The sequence below is a fragment of the Colletotrichum godetiae genome, assembly GCF_030913485.1.
Source record: "Colletotrichum godetiae strain CBS 193.32 chromosome Unknown BDP55scaffold_8, whole genome shotgun sequence".
NCBI lineage: Eukaryota > Fungi > Ascomycota > Sordariomycetes > Glomerellales > Glomerellaceae > Colletotrichum > Colletotrichum godetiae.
This window is the reverse complement of record NW_026851256.1, coordinates 866,522-891,575: the sequence shown is the minus strand read 5'-3', so window position 1 is coordinate 891,575 and position 25,054 is coordinate 866,522. Positions and strand designations below refer to the sequence as shown.

Sequence of the window (25,054 nt, the reverse complement as noted above, 5' to 3'; positions counted from 1 at the left end):
AGGAGACCCCCGGTCTCGCAACTGCGTAACAGAAGCGGCCTGTTTCCTTGGGAGGGCGTCTTTCGAAGATGAGCCCGGAAAGCGGGAGGACTCGCGTGATCAGCTTAGCATCATCCAAAACCAAATGGTAATTTCTTATACCTGTTCACACAATCACAGCCACTGAAACGCTTTACAAGTGAAGGCACCAATACTTTGTTTTGTAACTGTAACTGACTCGATGCCGATAAGCCGCGTTTTTTGCGTAAATTTTCGATACCTTGCTAGAGTGGTGTTATCCACATTCATGAGGCTTGTCTGAGCGGGTCGATCAAACCGGTCTGCCATGTGGGTGCAGAGGTCCTGGCACCTGCAGGATGTTTCGCAGGTGTTACTGTGGATGTTTTCAACCAGTATCCTTTGTGATTGCCAGAGTAATCCATCGTATGTTGAAGTTTATGTGTGTGATGTTGAGATGTTGGCCGTCAAACTTTGAACCTTGCTGTACATCAGCTCTATACACTAAATTGTCCAAGCCTTGATACCCAATTCAAGGGTTCACTCAATGCCACTTATTGCCGTTCGATAAGGTAGGTCGAGGAAGTCAGGTCAGATGCAGTTTGCTGGGGAATGGACTTCGCAATGAACAACAGCTTGGGGGGGACAGGACCTATCACGAGATCCCTCTGGAGCGGCAATATGCATACATTGTAGACTCATCATATCTTACCAGGTCGAATTCGGCCATTTCTTCATTGAAATGGCCGTCAGTTGAGGTTTTGAGAGAGCCTTTTGGCTACAGTGTTTCCTTAAATGCACGTCAACGTGGAAGGAGAGAGGGGGGAGGGGCGCTCTTCCAACCACACGAGTGTATAGAACCTAACCTCACTCACTCGGGATGTTAAACTTCATAGGTACATGTGTCTACACATGGCAAGCATTCAAACCTCATGCATGATTTGCAGGTGAACGCCTTGGGAAGTGACAATTTGACAGGAGGACTTTTGGGGATACAGTAGATCTTGATCGAGCCTTTTCCCTCGCTCAACCAACCCAAGGAAGTATCCGCACCGCCAACTTCTAGCCCGAGGGCTCTCCCATCACCATCTTTCCAAGCCATGGCTAAGACCTAGTCTTCGCAACAACATGAGTAACCTCAACCTAACTATGGTTGAATACTCTCACTTGCCTCTGTCGAGGAAAGAGACATGAGCGCCGACTCAACGCCTACCGGCACCGCAAACAGACACTAGAACAACGCTGCATCATATTCCACACGCGTCAATAGGCTGACAGAAGGTACATCAAACTCGATGCAGCAAGTCCATCTGACCTCTCATCACAAAAGTTCAATCGGCTCCGATTATCAAATAATCCCCGACAGGCGGGACGTCCCCAAGCTCTCAGCTCCCCCAGCTACCAACGCACAGACACCAGCCTCCATCTACATGTCTTGAAATACATGACATGTACATAATCTCAAGCAGTTCGACTCCCCTTCTCTGCTTTCACATAACCTGACTCTATCAACATCGTTCCAACGATCACCTATCGCACACTCTCATCACAACAATGGCCGAAGTACCAAAACCCACAAACACAACTCCCACCGAGAGCTTGCCAGCCCACCGCCTCCCCACAGACAAAGACACAAACTCCCCCTTCTGGACCGAGAGGCTTCCCCCTCTCGAAGAACACACAAAGAAGCTCTTTGTAGAATACGCTAGAATCCCGGAAGATGAACTCCAGAAGCATCTCGAAGAAGCTGTAAGCGCTTTCTCATTCACCCGCTTTATTCATCTCTTACCCCCCCGAAAAGTATCATCGCCACAGCACTAATACTGACGTATGAAATTCTGCCTCCAGCGCAAGAAGGCATGGAACGACTGCCCTTACCCATGCATAGGCCTCTGGCTCTTCCTCAAGCTCCAACTCAGGAATAACAAGGAGTTCGACGAGGCCGTAAAGCGTACCCAACAAGGCGAGAAGTTACTCGACTTTGGATGTGCCATTGGCCAGGATCTACGTAGTCTGGTACGCTTCCCCCTTCTCTCTTTCCCTTATCTTGCCCCCCCCCTTCTCATGCTTGACTTTTTATGGCTGTGTACAACTCCAACATCACCCCCATGAATCAAACCTGGGCTGAGTCTCCTAACTACTCCGCACAACCAACTTACACACGCCCTCAGGCCCACTCAGGTTCTCCCCCAAACTCCCTGTACGGCATAGACCTCGTCCCCTCCTTCTTCTCCGCCGGGAAATCCCTCTTCAACGACCCTTCCACGCCCATAACATTCCTCCAAGCAAACGCCCTCTCCTCCCCTCCACCCCTGCCCGAATGGCACGGCCAATTCTCCATCATCACAGCAAACTATGTCTAGTACTGCTTTGACATCTAAGATTAAGAGATATTTGCTACTTTGCTTCTGACTTTACTATCGGGAAAACTAAATGATCTAATCTTTGGCCGTACGGCGGGGACGACGGAAGGCGAGGCAAGGAGGGAGGAAATGCATAAAGGCCAGAGGCTGTATCGGCACACGGAGAGGAGTTTTGTCGACTTTTGGACGAGGATGGCGGCTGAGAGGGGGAGGAGGGTGAGGGTTGAGACGTGGATTGATGAACTTCCTGCTTTTGAGCTTAGGGGGAAGGGGATGGAGAGATTTGAACCTGTGAAGAATCTCATGTATTCGATTCGATTCGATTGAGGTGTGGTTGGTTGGTTGGTTGTTCGAGGGCGTAAAGGAAGAGCCAATTGCTGCTCATGCACTGGAACAACTTGACATCTTCAGGTGTGATGAAAACAACGAGCAAGAAAGCTAGGTGAAACCATGCTAGGTTATTAATGCAGTCTATCTATATACCATTAAACGCGTGTCGTGTTCGGATCCAAAAATCAACAAAGTTCAAACTGCTTTTGATCGGGCCCAGGGTGTCTTCTCTGCATCATCTGCGTGGAAACTCTCAAAGCGCCTAACTAATTTGAATACGGTCCCCAGTAGGAGTTATTAGTTTTCGCAACGTCGAATCATTTACTTGGTCCTTACAGGTAAGGCGATCTTGGCTTTGTCGCTTTGCTCCTCAGCCGCATCCATGTACAAGTCAATCAGACAACCGGCAGACCATGCCTGGGTGGGACACTGTGATGTGTTAGCAATCAATTCACCGCCTACGATAAAAGACAACTTACGGAGTCGGGGCAGTCTTCGCCATCCTTTTGCGTGAGTTCAGCGAGGCCGGCCCAAACGCTTTCCTTAATCATTTGCTTGCAGCCCATAAGTCTCCGCGTGACTTGCTGGAAGGCCTCAATGCGCCCAGCCTGGTCACCTCTTCTAGCGAGGTCGAACTTGAGGAGAGCGCGAAGGAAGAAACCAGTGGGCCAGAGCCATTCCGGGCCCTGGTGGTAGTTTCGTCCCTTGCTAGTGGCGAAGTCCTCACTGTCTTCGCTATTGCGGTAGTAGGGCCTGTAGTTGAGATCGGCAGGGTCGAGAGTTGCCATGCCTGTGGGTCCACGAATGGCTTTGTCGGCAACCAAGAGGGCGTGCAGCGCATGCGCAGGATCGAAGAGCTCGGGTGCCGCGCACATGGCGATGGGGAAGTTGGCACGCAGTTGGTAGTCTTCGTACTCCTTGCCGGACTTGTACAAGTCCTTGTAGATACCGCGGCGATTAATAACCTGGGCGTTGACATCGTACTTGGCGTCTTCCTCGGCAGAAAGAGGAACCCAGTAGCATCGCTCAAAGTTGTCGCGAATCAGGTTGGCCCACTCCCTCAGAGAAATGGTCGACTCGTCTGCCTTCTTCACGGATGAATACTGGTACTTGCCTTGCTGGTTGAGCGATGCCACCCACTTCAGAGTGCTGTATAGAAGACCAGTGATCTCAATGGCGGCGCCATCACGGGGTGTACCGGGAACACCCTTGGATCCGGCCTTTTCGCTCTCGCCCATCTTGTCCATCCATGTGCCGCAGTTGTTCTGGTTACCACCAAAGATGATACCAGTGTCCCAGTCAGTCTTGATGGAAATGTTAAAACCATTGTCACTCATCTGCGAATCGATCGAGGGACCGGCATTGGCCTCGCGGAAAGACATGCCAGATGCGTGCCTCTGCAGCGCTTCCTGAATGATATCCTCGATGGTGCTCTCCTGGGAATAGGTGCGAGAGTCATCGACATCGAACCAGGTGTCATCGTAAGGTAGGAAGCGTCTCTTGACCTTCTCCTGGAGCAAGTCTAATCCATTGGGCGCGAACTTGGTGTAGTCTTGGATACATTGGAGGAAGAACCAGATGGAGTCGCGAGAGTTGTAACGCGGCAAAGCTCCACTGCTAAGCAGGTTGGGGATCATGCCGTGCTTGAGTACACTAGCAAAGGCTAGTATGTGCTCCTTTGCCTCGTCAAAGCGGCCAGTGCCAAGGTAGAGACCACGGAGTGAGATGAAGACATCGCGTCCCCAGCATCTCGCCCATTCGACGGCGAAGTGAGGCAAACCAGCAGCCAATGACGGGACCAGCTTCTTGGGCCACAAAGAGCCAGATTTGACCAGGCCAGTCTCTTGTACGCTGACCATGGCGAGACTCTGGAGGAACCACTGTCCTTCGCGGACGTTCTCGTTCATCAGCTCGAGACCGCGCTCCCATGAAGCAGTGTACAAGGTACGCAGTACGAGGCCGAAGTACCTCGGCAGCAAGAAGCTGGGGATCTTGCGAATGGCATCGAACCGCTCCTTCAGCCAAACCGCGGGCTTCTCAAGGTTCTCGAAGTCAGGAGTCTTGCTAATGCGCTCCAGACGACCGACAATGTAATCCAGAGCCCACTGGCCGTCCCGAAGATTCTGGCAAAGAGGATGAGCCAGGTTGTTGTCTCGGATGATATCCTTGAGAAGACTCCACCATCCCTGAAGACCAGCATAGACGAGCTTTCCATAGCTAGGAATCTCGTAGCAGCCGTCGTTGCCACCGCTTCCATCACGTTCCTCGGCCTCACACCTGTAGAGCAGGAAGTTGAGGTCCACCAGGTTCAGGTTCTCAACGGCAGACCTGGCACCTGAAGTGACGTAGTTGTCGAGACCCGATGAGTGCTCGGCTGCCGGGATCCAGGTCTCGAAGAGGGCAATACTACCAGGAGGGAACTTGTCGCGCACGGTAATGATGGTATCGTCGCCCTTGACCTCCATGCGAACGCCGGGGACATCCACGACGCGGCTAGGCAGGCCACGCAGCAGCTTCTTATCGTCCAAGGCCTCCTTGCGAGCTTCATCGCTTGCATCTACCTCGAGCATCCAGCTACCGAGATGACGGGCTTTGGTTCCTCCGAGGTGTACAGCATTGAAAGCGCCGTTGCCGTTGCCGTAGCCAGGGAAAGCAGTATGGGCAATCAGGAAGTATCCCTTTCTTGACTCGGGGTGGACTCTGTGCACGGTGATGTACTGATCCTCATGGTGGATGTGAGTCTCGTCGTATCCGTCCTTGCCCATGAGGGTATGGATCTGGTTCAAGAGTTTCTTGATGCCACCGATGCCGTTTCCGCCACCGCCAATCTTAACAGGCTTGGAAGATGACTCGGACGTGTACAGTCTGGTCTCGTTGACGAGGTCAACGAGCTTGGGGTAGATCTCATCATAACCCATGACACTGCCAGTTGCACTGGCGCACATGTTGACAAGAGCAGCGTTCGGGAGCGTGTCGCGAGCATCACGCTTCTGAGCCGGGGTCTCGTTGTCGTGAGTGCAGTCCATGAAAAGAGCCTGAACTGGCACAGGCTTGATCCTCCGGATGATCTCCCTTGAGGACGGGCTGCTCCCGTTGAGCATGTCGCTGCCTTCATTGGCCGGGCTCATAGGGCTCATAGGAGACTTAGGGTCTGCCTTTGAAATCTCGTCAACCTCGAAGCTTCCAATGGGACGGCCGCCGTGCTTATGAACCAGGCGACTGAGCTCTCCGGTACTCCACGCTTGCATGGCCTCGCGGATCAAAGCACTCAGACCAAGCCTCTTCACGAAGACATAGTCCATCTCCTCGGAGCCAGAGAACAACTCTGCCACGACGTACAGATCCGGTCGGACTCGGCGTGCCTCGTCGAGAATGTGCTCGGCGACATGGATTGGCGTAGAGTGGCAGTTGTCAATGCGGAAACCAGCAAAGTACTTGGCGAGCATACGGGCATACTTCGTCATGAACTCCCACAGGAAAGGACTGTCTGAAGGGCTCTTGCCATAGCGGAGCTTGACACAATCGCCCCAGACAATGACCTCGCGCCTCAGGTACACGCGAGAATCCGGGCCGGCGTTGTCGACCAAGGCGTTGCCACCCCAGACCCAGCCGTTGTTGACCAGAACATTCTCCTCGGGCTTGTTCTTGGCCGTGGTGTCGTTCTTTGGCAGACGGGTAAAGTAGGTCTCAATGAGAGGGAATTCCTTGTTGATGGGGCCCATGCGCGGGCCATGCTCATCAAGTCGGCAGTATTTGATACGGTTGAAGAGCTGCTCTAGGATCTCGCTGAGTTCGTTATCGTACTCCTTGTAGAACGGGAGATTGATTTCATCGAGAATCGAAACCAACTTTGACTTTGCTGCCGCCTTTGTCGGGCCGCTGCCCTCCTCACCCTCATAGCGTCCAAAAACGGTGGAGAGAAGTCCAGAAGCCACCTTGGGGTCGACTTTTCTTCTGAACCTTTCGCCCATGCGGTCACCACCCTGGAGGCCGTTCTTGATGAGAAACTCAGCCTGGTCTTTGAGAGAGGCATCTCTCAGTCCAGTCACATTTGCATCGCCAGTGGTATCTTGCGGCAGCGTGGTGCTGCCGGCAACCCAAGCTTCTAGGCCAGCCTCAACATCGCGCTCGACGTCAATGGCGTAGTATTCCCACAGACGAATCTCAGAGATTACCTGCTTTTTGATGGCGTCCATAATCTTGATGAGGTCATCGTTGCTCTTCACCTCGGTGGGGAGTCCAAGCTTCTCAAGGTTATCGCTAAGCTCCAGCAGCTTCGAATCCAGCAGCCACGCCGACTCGAGCCAAGGTGCTGTAACCAGGTTGTATCCAGCGTCTGGGTGGTCTTGTAGCCATGCAGTGTTGTGTGCCGTGTGATTAAGGACAATATCGGTGAGACTGAGGAGGGAATACTGTTTTTCCAAGCTCTCCACTAGGCCCTTGATGTCCTTCTCGCCGGCAGGAAAGCATTCGGGGTCCCAGCCCAATTGATCGTACAAGCTGTAGGGGGAATTGGAAGCACCGCGAACCTGCAGCGGGGTGAAGTGAATCATGTTGTAACCGCGATCGCTAATGCCACGGAGATGCTTTTCCCAGTCGCCCGGGTATTTGCCCATAAACTTGCTAATGACTGAAAAGATGGACAGAGCGGGCAATGGCAGCGGGCGGCCATCGAGACTGAGACGCGGGGCTACATCGATGTAGTAGAGGGGCGTCTTTTTGTTGGTGGTGCCGGTCTGGGGAGTCGAGTCGAGCTCCTCTGCAAGCTCTGGCAGCTCCGCATAGGTGGTGTAGAAGGCGTAGGCGCCGGCCTGGAAGATGGGAATGGAGATTTCAATTGTGCGATTGAAGTCGGGTTTCAGTCTAGAAAGCGCGTAAGTCGCGGGCTACATACACGAATACAAGCCAGAAACTGGGCAATGGCAATTGCAAGCAATGGAAGCAGCAGAGAAAGCTTACTTGAACTCGCGAAACTGATCTCTGTGAAACTCGGCGCCCTGCTCTGGAATGTTGACCCACAGACTGCCATGGCGACAGACGGACGAGGTACCCTCGATGGCAAAGCGAATGGTTACAGGATCGGTTGTCTTTGGGGCGAGATAGATGTATTCGCCGGCGACCTGAGGCGAGCCATCGTCGTTGAGGGGGAGGAGGTATACTTCGTTGGATACCATGGTTTTCGGGACCATTTGCGTAGGTTGTAGGAGGCAGCTTTCGTGCCCCGCGGACAGATCGGCGACGTGGGTATCAATGAGGACGAGGACGAGGACCGTAGGACGGGGACTGGAGACGACGGGCAGCAAGCTGTGGCCGTGGACCGTGAACCTTGGGCGTGGATGGGGCCTGTAGACGACCTGGACGTGGGAGAGAGAGCGCACTGGCTTATGCGGAGACGATTCCGGCCAGGAAAAGAATGGGCCGGTTGCTGGGGTCGAGCGAGGGTGAAGACGCAGCTGGATGGAGCGAGTGGCAATTGCAGGTGCAATTGATCGAAAGGCGACAGAGACGGAGGAGGGACGACTCGACAAATGGATGGACAAGCCGTAGGCCTCGAGGATTAATGGTCTCTAGAGGAGGTGGGATAGATGAAGGTGGTAGGAAGAAAAGAAGTTGGGAGAGTGTGTGGGCGAGAAGGAGGAGGAAAAGAAAAGAAAATACACGGCCGAGGACGGTGACGATATGACGGACTGGGCCAGAAAGAGAGACAACACCATCAGCTTAGCCCAGGTACCTGGCCTCACCTTCCCAACATCTCCCAGTCCAGCTGGTCCATCTAAGGCACCTTAATCACATAGTATTACCAGAGTACGGCAGGTAAGATCAGGAAGGGCAAAGTATGGCGGGGTTTCGCCGTGCTCTCTCTTCTCTGCCTTATTTCCTTACCTGGGCTATCCGTACCCGAGTACAGCAAAGCTCACCCAAGAAATTCGGAGCTCAGCAAAGCAGCAAGAGATCCAACGGGAAACCAGGCCAATCCAAGGCACGGAAAGCAAAGCATGGTGCCGGGGGCTGCGGAAGCTCTAGTCAGCGCTGGGTTTCCATGTACTCCGTGTTAGTGCTGAGGTCTTTGCCAGGCCATCTTGGTTCCTTCTCCTGCTTCTCACCAACACAGCTACGAGGAACTGAAGATTGGACGAGATTTATGGTGCATCACCTAATCTTGAGGTATTTGTTCAGCCATGCTTGCAATTGAGGTACCTTTACCAACCTTGTCAACCCAACTCCAGGTTGGCTGCAAGAGCCTCCGTTGTCAGTCACTCGGGCAGCCAAAGGAACGAAGAAAAAGTCTCCAGTGAACAGAGACTCGAAAGACAGGCGGGGGGCGGGGCAACCAAGTAACTCCCCACCAGCAGCATGCGGAGAAGATACATCCATGGATACTAAGGTATTGCCCGCAGCAAACCCGCAAATGTCAAAGCTGCCAAAAAAAATCAAAATTGACGGGCACGGCAAACATGGGAATGTTTGGCAGCGCCCGAACCGGATAGCTTCGGCGGGGACAGCACAGAGGCTCGCACGCTTGGTGGGGTTTCCATGCTGCTCTAGACGCCCTAGCGGAGTTTGGTCTTAGCGCTGCGCCGGTCGTGGGCCGCCATCGCGATCTCTGAGATTCCAGACCACTGTCGACACTGGGAATTCCCACTCTTTGGGTGTTTCTCGGATCGCGATGCAGAGAGACTGGTGTGAGCTGGCCGGTGAGAAGCCTGTCAATGTGCCAGTGCGGCGAGTGTTCCATATCGTGTGTGCAACAAACTTGAGCGGTAACCGGGGGGTTAATGTCGCATGCCGGGGATGGAGACTCGGACTGAGGCTGGGAGAGCATGGCAGGCCACAGGCCGCAGCAAAGATGAGAGACCAGGCCAGGCCCGACCGGGATTATAGAGATGTCCTTATCTTTAGAGTATCATCGTCGTGTCCCAATGGTTTATAATGCCAAAGTTGGTCTCGTCAAGATGGCGTCTCAGATCACCGTAGAATACTGAAGATGTTATTTGCACGGCTTGCGGGCGGTGCCCTGCACTTGGCTTGGCTCGAAGCGTCGGGCTGCCATTGAGGCTCGCTCGTGTTGGGGTGCTGCAAATCCTTTGGACGACCATGATCTGACTCGACAGCTGTGCGATTCTCGGCGCATGCTGCGGTCCACGTCGATATGCACCAACTAAGGTAGGCCCCTAGTATGGTCTGATGCGTCTGCCATGCCATATCTCGTTGAAGACCTTCTTTTTCCTTCTTGATATCTTTTCTTTCCTCACATTTGTTGCAGGCTGAAGAGAAGAGGTGAGAGGCTGGATGGAACCCAAAAAAGACGGATGAAAAAGAAAGAAAAAAAAGAGGCTAGAATCAGAAAGAGCTCCATCCCAGCACCGAACAGAAAGTGACGTCATCAGCTATCCTCCCGCATCAGCTCTAGCGGCTCGCCTTGCTGCACAGACGCGGTTTCATGCCCCTCCTTCCTCTCTCTTTCCCTGGCACTTTCCAAGTTGCCTTGGGTGGCTCCTTGCTCTTTCCGGAAAGATAGCTAGCTCAGCTTCCAACGCACAATCCACGGCAACCACCAGTCCACCACCCCTGGCTGCTTCTTTCCTCCTCCCGTCCTCCTGAGGTGTCAGCAGCCTGTCGCACCTTCCCATTTCCTGGTTTGCCTTCCATTGCTCTCCATGATCAGCAACCAGCGTTCCTCGTACCTGCCTCGTGCCTCGTGTGCCTTGGCCCAATTGACTTTCTGTGCCTGAATATCACCCGTCGCAACGCGACATGGAATTCTTCATTTCCCATTCTTCGCCTCTCGCAAACTACACCTCCATACATGCCAAAGAGTACTTTTTATTTGAGTCCTCCTTTTTCCGAATTTCTTACCCGACTGGTCCACGTTTTCACTCTCCATTAAACTACGGGGCCGACACCGCTTTTTTGCTCCCATGTTTGCTCTTCCCGCCATGACGTACCTCATGCAAGACGCACTTAGTGCTCATCTCTTATATGAGTCTAGCCCTTCTGCCCCCTGTAAGCAAAGATAGCCTCACGCGTTGTTGCATCCACGGAGTAGTTGCAACCTGCGCGAGATAGCCAGGGTGGCTTGACCGGGCTCGTTAACAACGTGGCTGAACAACATCAACGGTGTTCCTCGATGCCGTCTGCCGTGGAACGAAGTGGAGCTATCGTCCGCTCAAATCTTCCCGGCCTCGGTATTCAAGGTAGGCAAGTTCAGCCGTGGATATGTCATATCGAAAACCTCGTCTTCATCTGCATATCCCTTCGACTTGGTGATATCGTGAGTGGCACATCGTGAGAGAAAGATTCTAGAGCTACCAGTTTCAAGGAAGATGCTCATCCATATGGCAAACGGTCTTGTGGTACCTCAGTAGGCCGATGTCATCTCGGGCCATCAGCACTATTCTTGGCGGATGAAGCAGCCTTCAACAAGGGCAGAGTGCTACGTAACGGAGTCTTTCTCTATATCGGTATACAGTATGCAGGCAGCATGTGTGATATATTTGCTGGTAGGCTGAGAGGAAGCACATGTTGAGCATGAGTATAGAAAATGCCAAGAAATGTGATGTATGACCTGTCCAGGAGTCGGCGGCTCTAGAGACCTTTGAACTTCAACTAGAGTGTCACCAGATGGGAGAAAATGTTCTTATCTTCGACATTCCCAGGGTGGATGAGCTGTTGTCACCTCCAAATGAGTCTCTTGAATACCACATGAGATATGGGATCTCTCCGGAGTCTAGTGTATGCGTGGAACCAAATATTGCTGTCCAGGTAATCATGGTCCTCGCATGAGACTTTTTTTTCGATGTTGCGAGTTCGTTCCCATGAGATATTGGCTCAATGCGTTGGCGTTAAAAGAGGAAAGAGTATACGCCCAACGAGGTCAACGCAACGCTCTTCATTACTCCGCCATTGACACTCGCGAACAAATTGGTGACCAAGTGCCTTGAAAGTTTTGATATCACGGACCGAACCGTGGTCGGCAAAAGAGTTCAAGGGAGGTAGACTTCTTCGGGTGTTCAGACGACGTCATCTACATATTGTGACGGACGACACGATCGACAGGGCTCTGAAGACTATACGCATCCCTTGATCCGTCACCAGTCAAGTTATTGGGCGACGTCAATGGTGGGCTTGCTCCTTACAATACCTTATGAATGGAGACCATGCAAGAGTACAACCGCAAAGTACTTGGATGGCGGCAAGTTGTCAGCCTGCCGGAAACGACTTTATTCCATTAAGGATGTAACCTTCATCAGTCCATCCCTAGGTCAGTGCTGTGTAGCCAGAAACATGGGATTAGGTTGATGAGGTTCCTCTCGGGGTCAAATCCGTTATCCCCAAGGGCGAACTTGGGCCACGTCCATCCTTTAACGGCACTTGGAGGCATATGTCAAATGCCTTGGTACCGAGTTTTCAAAGAAGCGCAAGTTGGCTGCTTCTAAGGTCTAGTAGGTTGCTTTCGACCACGTGCATTTTGCCCTGATCATGCATGATGTGCAATCCTAGCCCGCTCTACTTTGGCCTTCTTTCCCCTAGACCTGACTCGAGCCCGGAATCTTTGGGCTGTAGGGAGGCTTTCGTGACATTCGATTCGGTGAAAATTCACGAACTCCAAGTGTGTTGCTCCTTGAACTTGACGCGGCGTAAAATCGAGGCTGGATCTATTCAACTCCAGACACGGAGACTGCTCGATGGCTACTCCAGCGCCATCAGATACGTTGCTCTGCACGTAGATAAAGCCCCCCTCTAAGTATTCTCGTTGTGCGGACCACAATCCCGATCGGAAGTTATCATGAGATTCTCCATTGGTCCCCGAGCTTACTGGGCAGGTTTCAGTTCACCAACCCAGACTCCGGCCATACCATGTAGCAACAGCTTTGAGCGCCCGTTGGACTAGCCTCAGTCCGGGATAAGCTACAGGCAAAGCAGATTCCATGCTGCATGAACGGCTGTATCCCGGGTGTCTATCTGCCAGGGACCACTGTCTGGCAAGCTTCATTAGTAAGTTGGTGTTCCACGGACTAGCAGACTGCCTGCAGCCCCTCGACCTGGTCCCTTTGCTGGATGATGACCTGCGCGTAGGTGGGTGTAGGGTCGCATCCAAGGAGGCTGCCATGGAGACGTGTGGCTTCTCTGCACCAGACTGCATCTGCGAAGAGAGTCTCAGAGACGAGCTTTGGGACAATAAGCATTGTTAACGAGTCGAGCACATGTCAGTGGTCGTGGGGATCATCACTAAGCCGCAGATGCTCGAGAAAGACAACAACGGCAGCACCATGACACTTTCAGGCAAGGCGGCAAAATCAGATGTCCCTCGGGGGAGCAAGGCAATTGAGTTTGGCGACGGCGTAAAGGACTCGCGGCGGCCGGGGTCTGGTGGCGAACGGGATATACCTAGTGAGGTAGACGGGATCTCTGGCGTCTGCCGCGGCGCGGGCCACAACCGCACGCCGCGTTGCCGCGACATCTCGTGCTTGTGCCAATGAGGAAACAGCAGGAAACATTGAAGGAAACCGAGCTTCGTAGATACAAGTTGGTTAATGTTGATGGTTGACCCCCATGCGACGATCGGCATCGTGGGCCGATCCCCGCGGCCGGGATTCAGGCTCGAAAGTGCGACGGGCGAAGAAACGAGAGGGAAAAGCTGCGCTGACATTTGGCATGTGATTCCCCATCTACAGATCCTGACAGGGGAGGATGGGAGTGCCAATGGTGCATTGCATCTAATCTTGGGTCGTTTTTTTTTTTTTTTTGGTTTGGGTTCCCACCAAGAGCCAAGCGGAATCCACTCTGGGACACACGAACATTGGAGTCTGGACATGGGGAGGCGGAGGCGGAGGGGACAATTGATAGGGACGGTGGGGTTGGAAAGCAATTTGTTGACTTTTGATTTTTTGTCTTGTGACAAGCCGAGCTCTGGGCTTGATGGGGAGATTATTCTGGAGACGATGGGGAGTGAAAGATGGAAGTTGACTCGCTACATTACACGTACTTGGCATCTTCACGATACAAACAAACCGTGCAAATGTCAAGTCCACGGGTCAGGCCCCGACTTGCCTCGGCCAGGTCCGGAGGAGGCGGAGTGTCCGGCCGAGGCACCCCGGGGGGCAGGAACATTCGTCCGCCCGGGCCAACTCAGCTCGGTCCTGCCTGCCCAAGAAGTTTGAATGGACAATCCAAAAGAAAAAAAAACATAGGGAAGGGGCCCGCCGACTCGGCCTCAACCCCCTGGCATTTCGTTGAGCGACTATACCCGGTTGGGAAAGCGGTCACGACGTCTGCCGCGACCCTGCTGGTCTGGAGGTGCGTCATGCTGGTTCTCAACACTGCCTCTGGGCAGGAACACCCCGGCATCGTAGCGGATTTTGACTTCGATTGGTCGCAGCTTCCCTCACAGGACGGGAATGGAACTGGGGTTAAGGTACTTGCGGCGGTAGGTGTGGTGGTGGTGGTGCAGGCAGGAGCGAACAGATACCTACCAAAATGCAACTGGACAGCATTGAGGGCGGTGGGCGTTGGTGGATTCCCGGAAAGATTCAAAGACACTGAGCAGGACAATCTGACCGGGATAGCTGGAGACAGACAGGGGGAGGAAAGATGGAGGGGCAAAACCACATGCTGAGGAGCTGCACCCTTTTTTTTTCTGCCATCTGCTGCTCGCTGCTAATCAACTGCTGCCGCGCTTCTATTCGTGACCGAGTGATGCCCAGGACCCGTGAACCAAGACAAGACACGACACACACCGAAAGAAGAGCCGATACCGACACCTGTCTGGACCCTCCCTTACCGTAGCTGTCTTACCTGAACTTCCCGGCTTTACCCTTCCTTGACCAACCTTACCATACCTTACCCTTGGGCTTTGCTCCGTACCTTACGGATACTTCCTCCAGGTCCCGGCCAGTACATAATAAGATAACCTTCACCCCCTCCTTTTTGGCGCGTTTTCCTACCTTGCCCTCTTGCTCCACTGTACCTCATGCTTTTCAGACTGCGTCCTGTTGTTTCCATCGCCAGAAGCAGCTTTCCCCTACGACGATTCAACTCAGCATCCGCATCCACAATGGCTTCCCTCGGCGTAGAGAAGAAACACAAGGTGACCGTCGTGGGATCCGGTAACTGGTGAGCACCTCTCATACACACCCAATATCTCATATCGCAATTCCCATCTGGAGCTTCCTTTTCGTCTGCAGAACGAGCCAGATGGCCAGACAACAAACACTAACATGACCCAGGGGCTCCACCATTTCCAAGATCGTCGCCGAAAACACAAAGGCCTTCCCCGACCTCTTCGAAGAGGATGTGCACATGTGGGTGTACGAGGAAGACGTCACTCTCGACTCGACGTCCCCTTACTACGATGCCTCCCTCGGCGAGAAGCCCCAAAAGTTGACCACCGTCATCAACAAATACCACGAAAACACAAAATACCTGCCCGGTATCAAGCTCCCCCACAACATCATCGCGAATCCCTCCCTGCAGGATGCCGTCAGGGACTCCACCATCCTCATCTTCAACCTCCCCCACCAGTTTATCGGCAATGTCTGCAAGCAGCTCAACGGCCACATCCTGCCCTTTGCTCGCGGTATCTCCTGCATCAAGGGTGTCAATGTCTCCGATGACGGTGTCTCCCTCTTCTCCGAGTGGATTGGCGACGGTCTCGGCATCTACTGCGGCGCCCTCTCCGGCGCCAACATTGCCTCCGAAATCGCCGCCGAGAAGTGGTCCGAGACCACCGTCGCCTACGACCCCCCGCCCATGGACAACTCGCGCGCCCCGACCCCGCGTGCCACCTCCCCGAACCCCAACGCCAACGGCAACGGCCTCGCGCCCCTGACACCCGTCGACATGCAGCACAAGGATGCCCGCGGCCGCACCTCCAAGACGAAGCTCACCGCCGTGCCCGCCGAGTACCCGCCCCTGGACCACCAGATCTTCAAGCACCTCTTCCACCGCCCCTACTTCCACGTTCGCATGGTCTCCGATGTCGCCGGCGTCTCCCTGGGCGGCGCCCTGAAGAACATTGTCGCGCTGGCTGCAGGCTTCGTCGACGGCCGCGGCTGGGGTGACAACGCCAAGGCCGCCATCATGCGCGTGGGTCTGCTGGAGATGGTCAACTTTGGAAAGGAGTTCTTTGGCCAGACGGTGCACACGGGGACGTTTACCGAGGAGTCGGCTGGCGTGGCGGATCTGATTACCTCGTGCAGCGGTGGCAGAAACTTCAAGTGCGCCAAGATGGCTGTGGCTGAGGGCTTGAGCGTGCAAGAGATTGAGAAGCGCGAGTTGAACGGTCAGCTGCTCCAGGGCACAAGCACGGCGCAGGAGGTCAACAGCTTTTTGAAGGCGAGGGGCCAGGAGAAGCATTACCCTCTCTTCACTGCCGTGCACGGTATTCTCGAGGGACGGTACAGCGTCGACGATATCCCGACCTTGGTGTCTACGTCTGAGAACTGAGGTCTAGGTGGGGGGAGTTTGAATATCAAAAAGGGCGTGGATAATACAGAACATTATTGATCGTGGCAGAATGAGGTCCGGCGGCACACCGATGCGGTGGCCATGGGTGGAGGGGCCGGGACGGAGTCTTGGGTTTTTGGCTTTTGAAAGACGTATGTTGATATCCCTGGATCATTTACCGCAGTGGCATGGTGTGAAGGAAACGGATTTAGACAGGTTTAAGCAATGACGCACATTGTTCTGGTCAATCTTGCTGATCCGTATATTCATCCCATCTACAACGTATACCACACGTGAATCCCATATACACCCCCTCAACTCCATCCCTGTCAGCAGCACAGCAGGCGCCTTCCTAGGTCGGTTGGTCAGGTCAAACTGGCTAGCTGGTGAAGTGGTTAATGGTCAACAATTAAATTCTACGCCAACTAGCCTACTCGACGACAGGCTCCGAGTTCGAGTTCGAATCCCAGCATGAGCACCAAGAGATGTAGCCACACCGTTGGTGAACTCTTTTTGCCCACATGTCCAATTGGTTACATCGCCCTAGTACCCCCTTCTCGTTGTCTGACTGAGTAAATAACGCTGGGCCAAGGTTTTCTGTGTATATCCCTTTGCTATCCTCAAGCCCACATTCTCAGTCCATGTTCTCAAGTAATCCCATCTTCTCCTCATCGACACCAGCACCCCGCCCCCTCCACGACAGCCTCCTAGCCCACCTCTTCTTTTCCCCGTCATCACCGTCCCCATCCTCCTCCTGCGTCCTTTCCCCATCCCCAAAAACAGGCCTCAAGACAGCATCATATACCATCCAAAGCAAATTAAACACCACCCCCAACGTAACGCCCAACCAGACAGGTACTTTCCCCTCCTTATTTGCCACCTTCTTGTTCAGCGCAAAGAACACCAACAAAACGGGGAGGAAGAGCGCCTTCAGCAGCCACTGCGCGAGTTTCTGCCGACGCGAGGTGGGCGTGTAGGGCACGAGGGAGTTCAGCCAGCGCTGGTAGTCGTCGGGGAGCTCGTGCTCTGCCGCGCCGGAGGTGATGAGGTTGAGGTAGCGGGGGGAGGGTTGCGCGTAAGCTGGGTCGGGACGGCGGGTTGGGCGGAGGAAACGGTAGTACCATTTTTTGCGGGGGTCTGTTGGGGGTGTTGGTGTGTCGTCGTCGTCGTCGTCGTTGTTGTAGTTGGAAGAGGAGGTGGTGTCAGGTTCCTCTGGTTCGGCATCCGGGATGGACGGGGAGAAGAGGGTGTGCGCGAAGAACGGGCGCGGGATATCGATGGGCGGCTTCTCGGGGACGGAAACGCGGGGCGGGAGCGGGATGCAGGGGGTGAGGATGTCCTTGTAGGAAGAGCCGCCTCCTTCTGTTGCGACGATTGTGGCGTAGTCTTGGGGTGTTACTTCGTAGACTACGCCAAAGAGGCCTTTGTCCCAGCCCAGGTCTGGTGTTGTCGGTATCGTGCTCGTACCCTTGTTCGTCTGCTCCGACTCGGCTGGAGGCGGTAGGGGCGGCACAGGCGGGAACTTTGGTGGATCGCTCGGGTCCGGGAGTTTGGGGATCTTTCGGGGCGCCGAGTTGGCGAAGCAGGGTTCCGTGTAGGGGAGGCCGGGGAGGTCGAAGACGAGGGATAGACCGGGCGCGGAGACGTTTACTTGGGAGAGTGGGCGGATGCCGCGGGCGCCGAGGAAGGTTTCTGCGCTTAGGTTGGAGCCATAGGCTAGATAGAGGACGGATTGCTGTTCTGCTGCGGCGGCGGATGATGATGCATCGTCGGTTGCTGCTGCTGCGAGGCGGGAGGGGGATGTGCGCGGGATGCTCTTGATGGAAGGGTATGATTTCTTGGAGGGGCCGGAGGCGGTTGAGAGGGTGACGAGGTCTTTGAGGCGGCGGAGGAGGCAGATAGGTTCCTGGGGGAGAGGTGTTGTCATATTTTCCCGTGCTTTTACGTCGTTGCGACGGATCGAGGGAGATGAGGTTGTCGGAGACGAAGCTCGGTCGGTCGTTTTGTATGCTGAGTGCTTGAGCTGGTGTGGATCAGGCGTTCTTGTAAGGGGACGAGCTCGAGCTCAAACTTGAGATAAGATGGGTAGCGAGACTGATAAAGCTGGGATGATGCCAGAAAGTCCGAGGGGTGATGAAAGATGGGATGTTGTGTGAAGCGGGAAGGGAAATGCTGAAACTGGTGAGCTCCGAGGTGCTGGTGGGACGGGGTGGTGGGAGCGGGAGACCTTTTGTGTCCAGTGTCTCTGACGTTTGGACTTTGAATTTGGATGACGACGCTTTGGGGGATAGGTTCCCGGCCTACCTTATCTTTAGCGTCAACGAGCGTTGGCTGCGGGCGCGCGCCGAGGGGAGCGGCGGACGGAGAATGCGCGCGCGTCGGAGTTCAACGGTGAGCTTATGTAAACTTGGGCGGCGGGCTGCGGGATTGGTGGGGGTGAGTTGCGGAGGGCGTTAGACTAGGGAATTTGGAGGGAACAAGCACAAGATCTTCAATTACACATTGATGAGCTTTGAAGCTATTTTATCAAGCTAGGTACACGTAGCATACGCTGTTTTCAAGGTGTCGAATCCCCCCTTTTCGAACCTGGAAAGGACTCTAGTGATCTAAGTCCAACCCATTCTGCAGATAATGGCCAGGAGAAAGAATGTCAAGTTGCTTCCTCCTCCTTACTTTATACGTCAACGATACTCCATTCTTTGTATACCTATCATGATCAACTTCTACTAAACAATCTTGTATCAATTGCGAACAACCCTACAAATGTGAAGACTTGGTCTCGACACGACTCTTTTAATTCTTTTTTTTTTATTCCTTGAAATGAAGTATGGCTATCTGATGATCGTGAATACAAACCATCATCGATCCCGCCCGATCTCGTGATTGCGCTCGCTTGCTGAATTGATATCATGACTTGGCGATCGCTGTTTAGAACTTTCTCTCATGGTCAAGAAGGTTCCGAAAGTCCGTGACGAGCATCATCTCGTTGCCTTCATCATCATCACCCCCCTCGACTTTGATCTGATCCACGGCATTCCCATCGCCGTCCTTGGTCGCAGCCGCAGTCACAACCCCATTACCGTTACCGTGAACTTTACTGTGATCGCCATCCCCCTCGCCAAGCTCGTCCTCGCCCTCAAACGCCCGCGACACGGAAGCATACTTCTTCGGCACGAGGTACCTATCCATAGCGCCGGCCTGCCCATTGACATTTTTCTTGGGAGTAGTGCCTTTTTCAAAATAGAACCTCTGAATCACATGTTGCGGGATGTTGGATTCCGGTTCCCAGGTTGGATTCATGGATGAGGGCCAGTTTCCCTTCCACCGAACTTGGAAGAAGCGGCCTAGTTTCTTGCCGCTGCGGCGGGAAACGCGGTCTTCGAAGCCTTCTATGCGGAGGACTTCGTAGACTTGTTCGTCTTCGTCTTCTTCTTCTTCGTCTGCTGCTGCTGTTGTCGCGGTTGCGGTTGAGCTTGGTGGGTGCTTGCCGCCGGTTTTACGCGCGGCGTGAAATTTGGTTGTGGTGGGAGGGTTGGACTTTATGGCTGCGCTTTTGCTGCCTGTTGTTGTTGCGGGGGGAGCTGAGGAGGTTTGCGGTAGGAGTGATTGTTGTGGTTCTTGTGGCTTTGGTGTATCACGAGGTCTTGGGATTGGTATCTTTGGGATTGGTATGGGCGTCGTGGAGGAGGGTCGCTCTATCGACTGGACAGGCTGTGAGGGCGTAAGGTTAGAGTACGAAGAGGTCTTTGAGCCCGCGAGAGAGACTGTCCAGGGGGTCGTATTTTGTATTAGGGGCTTGAAGCCCGGTTTCGGTATTGGAGCGTTCGTACCTATACCGTTCTGTGTCGGGTTCAACGCCGGGGGCGCCGTCGCTGGCGATGGGAGCATACTGCTGGCTTTTGGTGTAGGTGTTTGCACTTTGGGCGATGATGATTGCTGGGGCGTGGAAGGAGGATCTCGTATTGAGAGGAGGGACCGCTTCGGCGGTTGCTGTGTCTTTGTTGTCCGTGGGGCTGTGGGCGTGGATGTGTGGTTCGCAGAGGCCGGGGGTATCGGCGGGAAGATGGGCGTTTCCCGCGGCCGGGCGGTAGTGCTTTGGGGATCTGGTGCTTGCGGTCGTGGTAACGGCGGCAGTGCTGGTGAGCTTGTGGCTCCTCTGGACGAGTCAAATGGGGTGCTCCGGCTACTAGTGTCCGTCTCGATTCCCGGCATAAACCGCGAGAGCGCCGGTCTCGGTGACCGCGTCCTCTGTTTCTTGCTCGGGGGTTCTAGACCCGCGGGTAGACTGCTCTGTTCGCCAGAGTCATATGAGTCCTCCGTCAGGAGCAAAGGTGTCGTTGTCCCGGTGCCGTTGAGTTGCCGGAAAATGGCCTCATCGTCGGCCGTATCATCCATCTCGACGTCCACGTCCACATCCCCTTCCGTATCTAGCTCCCTGAAGTCGTCCGCCAAGGCAGTCTTGGATGGTGTAGAGAGCGAGGGCGCGTTCTTCCTCGGCCGTCCCCGTTTCTTCTTCTGTCCGTCCGCGGCGGTGGCGGGTTCTGGTGTCCTCAACTCTTCCGCCACGATTTGCTTCCTCTTCCGGCCCCTCTTTGCCCCTTTTGCACCCTTCTCGCCCGGTGCTGCGACACTCTTTTCCCTGGACACAGCCTCCTCAACAGCGCGCACATTCTCCGCTTCCTCCAACCTACGCTCCTCCTCGTCCCGCTCCTCGGCTTTTGCAGCGCACCACTCCTCGTACGCCATGGGCGAGACGTAGTCGCATATCTGCTCAGCGTCGACGACGAGCCGCGCGGCCGGCAGATCCGTCCATCCCACAACGTACTGAAGACGCTTCTTACCGTCGTCAGAGAGCGCAGGCGGGACGAAGAACTCGTCGCGGATGTAGGCTGTTGAGTCGCGGGGAGGAGCGAGGGTTATCGGGCGCAGTGGGGGGCCAGTGCCGGGTTTGTAGCGGCGGTAGGTCGATAGGTCTTCGAGGACCACGGCGAGTTTGCGCGGTTCGGGATCGGGGTTCTTTCGGGGCGGCTGCGGCTGCCGGGTTGAAAGTGAGGATGTGGTGGTGGTGTCGTTGGACGTGTTGGTTGTGACGGCGCCGTTTCTGGGACCGGCCGGGGTGGGGGGTTTACCACCGAACCAGACAACTGTCTTCAAAGGTCGCGACATGGTTTCTTACTCCTTTCGGAGAAGTCACCATGCCACGCCTGACAACCTTTTGTGATATTGTTCGGGGAAATGTTGCCGCGGTGTGGTCCGAGAAAGGCTTCGGAAGGAACGTCGGTCGTCTAACTATAGCTTTGGGAATTGGCGTTCGTGTTCGTCTCGTGTCGTGTCGCGATTCGGTAAAGACAAGGCTTTCGTTCTCAACAGCGCCGCAGGCTAGAGACGTCAGAAAAATTCGGCACCAATTGAAGAATGTCATTCATGTCATAAAATTTCGTACCTTATTTTTGCGCGTGTTTCCGCCGATGCGTATGCTGTCTTTCGTGATTGCGGCGCCGGTTGGGACGGAGGAAGGAAACTTAGAAACCTTAGTTCTTTAATTAGCTTTCTCTCCACCAGCACAGCGACTTCAAATATCAAAACTTATCACCTTAAACGCAATTAGCAGCAGCTTATCTTGATACACTTGATCATATTTAAATTACTAATTTAAATAATAGAAAGTGCAATTTAGTAAAGCTTTTAATATTAAAACTTTTTAGTCTGTTATAATTAAACTTAGCTCTATAACTTTTACTTTCTAAAGTAGTATATCTTAAATACCATACTCACCTCATATATATAAGATATCACTTTATAAGATGCTTTATACTTGCCTACTTTTTAGGAGTCCTTGTGCTGTATTACATAAGGCATCGAGTACCCTTGGCCCTTGAGATCATGCGATCCGGGGAAGCAGGGGCTGCAGTTAGGCCCGTGCAGAAGCTGCGGCTGGGCGTCTACCGGCGCAGGGCGTCAAATCTTTGGTGGGCCGAGCTTGACCTCATCGCGAGGAGCAGAAGCTCCATCCACCTCATCCCAGCTTCCAATCCCCATTTTCTTCCTTCGCAAAACCGAAGCAAATCACTGAAAGAGAATCTCCCCTCCACCCGCGCACCACAACGTTGATGCCCACAACCTCCCGACACAATTGAGACTTTTCGCCAAGGCCTCGCAAACATGCTGACGCCCACGAGCACCTTCGCCCTCCGCCTCGCCGGCCAGGGCGCCGCCCGCGCATCGATTGCCTCTTCCATCGCTCGCACCACCGCATGCCCGTACTCCACCGCCTCCATGAAGCAGCACCAGCCCGCGACCGCCCGCCCAATTGGCCTCGCATCGACAGCTGGTCCGATCGCCCGAGCCAGCGCCGCCTTCGCCGCGTCCCCTTCGTCCTCCATCGTCGCCCACGTCGTCCGCCAACCCTGCTCCCAGCGCTGCAACGCTACCGCTGCCGCCTCCTCCGCCGCGGCGCAACAAAAGTCCGCTCCTGCGCCGGGGGACAGGCTGGACTGGGAGACCTTTTTCCAGCTGCGCAAGTCCCGTAGAAGGTGGCAGCTTGGCTTCAGCGTCATTTCTGGATTGGGATCCTTTGTTGGTGGTGCTGGCATCTTGGCTACTGGCATTGCGGACCCGCTGGTTACACAGATTCCTCTGGATCCTTTCATTACGATGGGTCTTATGACGATGGGATTCGGTGCTCTTGGATGGCTTATTGGACCTAGCGTTGGCTCCTTGGTGTTCTACACGCTGAACAAGAGGTGGAAGACTCAGATGACGGTGGTAAGTGAACCCTGCTGCGTTTTTGAGGGATAAAGCTTTTTGCTAACGTGAGTTATGCTGCAGAAGGAGAAGGAATTCTTTGCCCGCATCAAGAAGAACCGTGTTGACCCGTCTGTCTCCTCTGTTGGTAATCCTGGTAAGTACACTTTTCAGAAACACGTCCAGCTCCCATGTGCTAATCTCTACCAGTCCCCGACTTCTACGGCGAAAAAATCTCAAGTGTCAAGGGCTATCGCCAATGGCTCAAGGACCAGCGAGCATTCAACAAGAAGCGTGTCAGCTTCGTGTAGAGTACCACTCCCAACGACCACCCACCACGGCTCTCTCTGCCTGGGACAGTTTCTTTAGGTTTAATCAGGATCATGGCTAGCGGGCGAAGGCCGCCCTCCTCTCTTTGTAGCAATAGGGGTATCGCGTAGGAAAAGTATGTATCATGACGACACAGCCCCCCTCGTCAGAACAAATTCAACTTTTTTATATCCAACCTCTCCTGTCGTCGCCCGCCCCGTCTCGCATCGCAGATCTCACGTAAAAGGCAGCGTGGGGTCCACGTCTTTCTTCCAAGCCCGCATACCTCCCTCAATGTCGCCGATGAATCTTTCCCCATTATTATTCGACGCCAGATCTTTCAGACGCCTCGTCGCAAGTTGTGAGTCGTTGCCGACTCTACAAACAAGGTAAATGGGCGAATCCTCTGGGAAGTCCAGTGGCAGCCACTCAGGGTGAGGCTTGACCCCCTCGCTTGACGGCTGCGTCTCCTTCATGAACCTTGCAATCGGTACGCTCACAGCGCCGTCGATGCTACAAATGTCAAAGTTTTCGCGCTCTCGCACATCCAGCAGAAGATGTCGGCCACCCTTCTCCTTGGCTACACGCTCGTACTCGGTCGCAGAAATGCGCTCTTCGGGCCCTAGAACATTGACCGGCGCGGTAACACCGCAGAACGACACATAGTCAAGTGATCCCGATCGCAAAGTCTCAAGAGACAGCGTCGACGTCGCAGAGCAAGCGAAGCAATCCTTCCTCCGGCCCCTCATACGGACAGACCTAAACTGCCCAGACGGCGCCGCGCCCGAAAAGATGAGAAGCGAAGGCGCAGCCGCAGTCGCACTTTTATCTGTCATATCCGGATCGACAGCGCCCGCGGCAACGAGCTTAATCGCCTCAAGAGCCTGCAGCACGCCCATGACGCCGACGACGGGCCCGAGGATGCCGCCTTCGCCGCAGCTGACCACACTGTCGGGGGGCGGCGGCTTGGGGAACACGCAGCGGTAGCACGGTCCGCCGCCGCCATCCAGAGTGCTGCCCTGCGGCGTGGCCGGCGAGTTGAGGATGATGAGCTGGCCGTCTGTGCGGAAGGCCGAGGCGGAGACGAGGGGTTTCTGGAGGAGGACGCAAATGTCGGAGATGAGGTAGCGGGAGGTCGGGTGATCTGTGCAGTCGAGGACGAGGTCGTATTGTGATACGATTTCTTCGGCGTTGGTCGGTGTTAAGTGTGTTTTGTGTGCGTGGTATGTTACTAGCGGGTTGAGGCTGGGGATGTGTGAGCTGGAGATGTGGGCTAGATGGAGGAGGGTTTACGTTACCCCCTTAGGTATGTGATTGCGCTTTCGACCTTTGAGATGCCGACTCTGTCGGTTGAGTGAGCGACTTGGCGGTGGAGGTTGGAGACTTCGACAACGTCGCCGTCGACGAGGCCGATGGTGCCGGCCCCTGCTCCGGCGATGTAGGCCGCTGCGGGGCATCCCAGGCCCCCGGCACCGATGATGAGAATCTTTGACTTTTTCAGTCTTAGTTGACCTGCGGGTTTCGTTTAGCAAAGGTCTCAAAGCCAATGTGTTATTTGTTGGAAGCTCGCCTTTGATGCCTACTTGAGGGATGATAAGTTGTCGCCCATATCTCTCATAATCCTCGGGTTGCAGGGGCCATTTCCAGGGTTGAGCTGATGCTGATGCTGAAGTTTGCTCCTCCTGTGCCTCTTTTTCTGCGCTGGCTAGCTGCTCCTTGAGGTTTTGGAGGTCCAGCTCCGCTTCTGCGACTTTGCGCCGCAGCTCTTCGACTTTGCTCATTTTGTCGTGTGACGTGCGGTGTAAGTGAGCATCGATGACTCCCGAGCGCGGAAATTGTCTGGGCTCTGGTGCATGTCGGAGGTT

At 54.4% G+C, this 25,054-nt stretch overlaps 8 protein-coding genes across 8 annotated transcripts; 3 read left to right on the top strand and 5 right to left on the bottom strand.

Annotated features, from left to right (window-relative positions):
• Positions 1-1,551: 1,551 nt before the first annotated feature.
• On the top strand, positions 1,552-2,360 carry BDP55DRAFT_725730 (uncharacterized protein; the record flags this gene model as incomplete). Its single annotated transcript, XM_060579044.1, has 3 exons — positions 1,552-1,746; positions 1,846-2,013; positions 2,169-2,360. The coding sequence occupies 3 exons, from the start codon at positions 1,552-1,554 to the stop codon at positions 2,358-2,360; spliced, it is 555 nt and encodes a 184-aa protein (XP_060433273.1).
• Positions 2,361-2,798: 438 nt separating this feature from the next.
• On the bottom strand, positions 2,799-7,649 carry BDP55DRAFT_653520 (glycogen debranching enzyme). Its single transcript, XM_060574196.1, has 2 exons — positions 3,170-7,649; positions 2,799-3,119 (listed from the first exon to the last, which is right to left on the bottom strand). Exons 1-2 carry the CDS (start codon positions 7,304-7,306, stop codon positions 3,012-3,014), a joined length of 4,245 nt encoding a protein of 1,414 aa, XP_060433272.1. The 5' UTR covers positions 7,307-7,649; the 3' UTR covers positions 2,799-3,011.
• A 5,008-nt stretch (positions 7,650-12,657) lies between these two features.
• On the bottom strand, positions 12,658-13,836 carry BDP55DRAFT_411676 (uncharacterized protein). Its single transcript, XM_060567375.1, has one exon. The coding sequence runs from the start codon at positions 13,504-13,506 to the stop codon at positions 12,880-12,882; it is 627 nt and encodes a 208-aa protein (XP_060433271.1). The 5' UTR covers positions 13,507-13,836; the 3' UTR covers positions 12,658-12,879.
• Positions 13,837-14,745: 909 nt separating this feature from the next.
• Positions 14,746-16,136, top strand: BDP55DRAFT_545897 (glycerol-3-phosphate dehydrogenase; the record flags this gene model as incomplete). The annotated part of the gene is made up of 2 exons (XM_060568609.1): positions 14,746-14,804; positions 14,918-16,136. The coding sequence occupies 2 exons, from the start codon at positions 14,746-14,748 to the stop codon at positions 16,134-16,136; spliced, it is 1,278 nt and encodes a 425-aa protein (XP_060433270.1).
• A 275-nt stretch (positions 16,137-16,411) lies between these two features.
• On the bottom strand, positions 16,412-18,063 carry BDP55DRAFT_691677 (uncharacterized protein; the record flags this gene model as incomplete). The annotated part of the gene is made up of 2 exons (XM_060577006.1): positions 16,412-16,449; positions 16,875-18,063. 2 exons carry the CDS (start codon positions 18,061-18,063, stop codon positions 16,412-16,414), a joined length of 1,227 nt encoding a protein of 408 aa, XP_060433269.1.
• Positions 18,064-19,064: 1,001 nt separating this feature from the next.
• On the bottom strand, positions 19,065-21,302 carry BDP55DRAFT_765815 (uncharacterized protein; the record flags this gene model as incomplete). Its single annotated transcript, XM_060580949.1, has 1 exon — positions 19,065-21,302. The coding sequence occupies one exon, from the start codon at positions 21,300-21,302 to the stop codon at positions 19,065-19,067; it is 2,238 nt and encodes a 745-aa protein (XP_060433268.1).
• Positions 21,303-22,298: 996 nt separating this feature from the next.
• Positions 22,299-23,191, top strand: BDP55DRAFT_545766 (mitochondrial import protein Pam17-domain-containing protein; the record flags this gene model as incomplete). The annotated part of the gene is made up of 3 exons (XM_060568600.1): positions 22,299-22,901; positions 22,965-23,037; positions 23,091-23,191. 3 exons carry the CDS (start codon positions 22,299-22,301, stop codon positions 23,189-23,191), a joined length of 777 nt encoding a protein of 258 aa, XP_060433267.1.
• A 234-nt stretch (positions 23,192-23,425) lies between these two features.
• On the bottom strand, positions 23,426-24,970 carry BDP55DRAFT_691675 (ThiF family protein; the record flags this gene model as incomplete). The annotated part of the gene is made up of 3 exons (XM_060577005.1): positions 23,426-24,434; positions 24,488-24,681; positions 24,773-24,970. The coding sequence occupies 3 exons, from the start codon at positions 24,968-24,970 to the stop codon at positions 23,426-23,428; spliced, it is 1,401 nt and encodes a 466-aa protein (XP_060433266.1).
• Between the last annotated feature and the right edge of the window lie 84 nt (positions 24,971-25,054).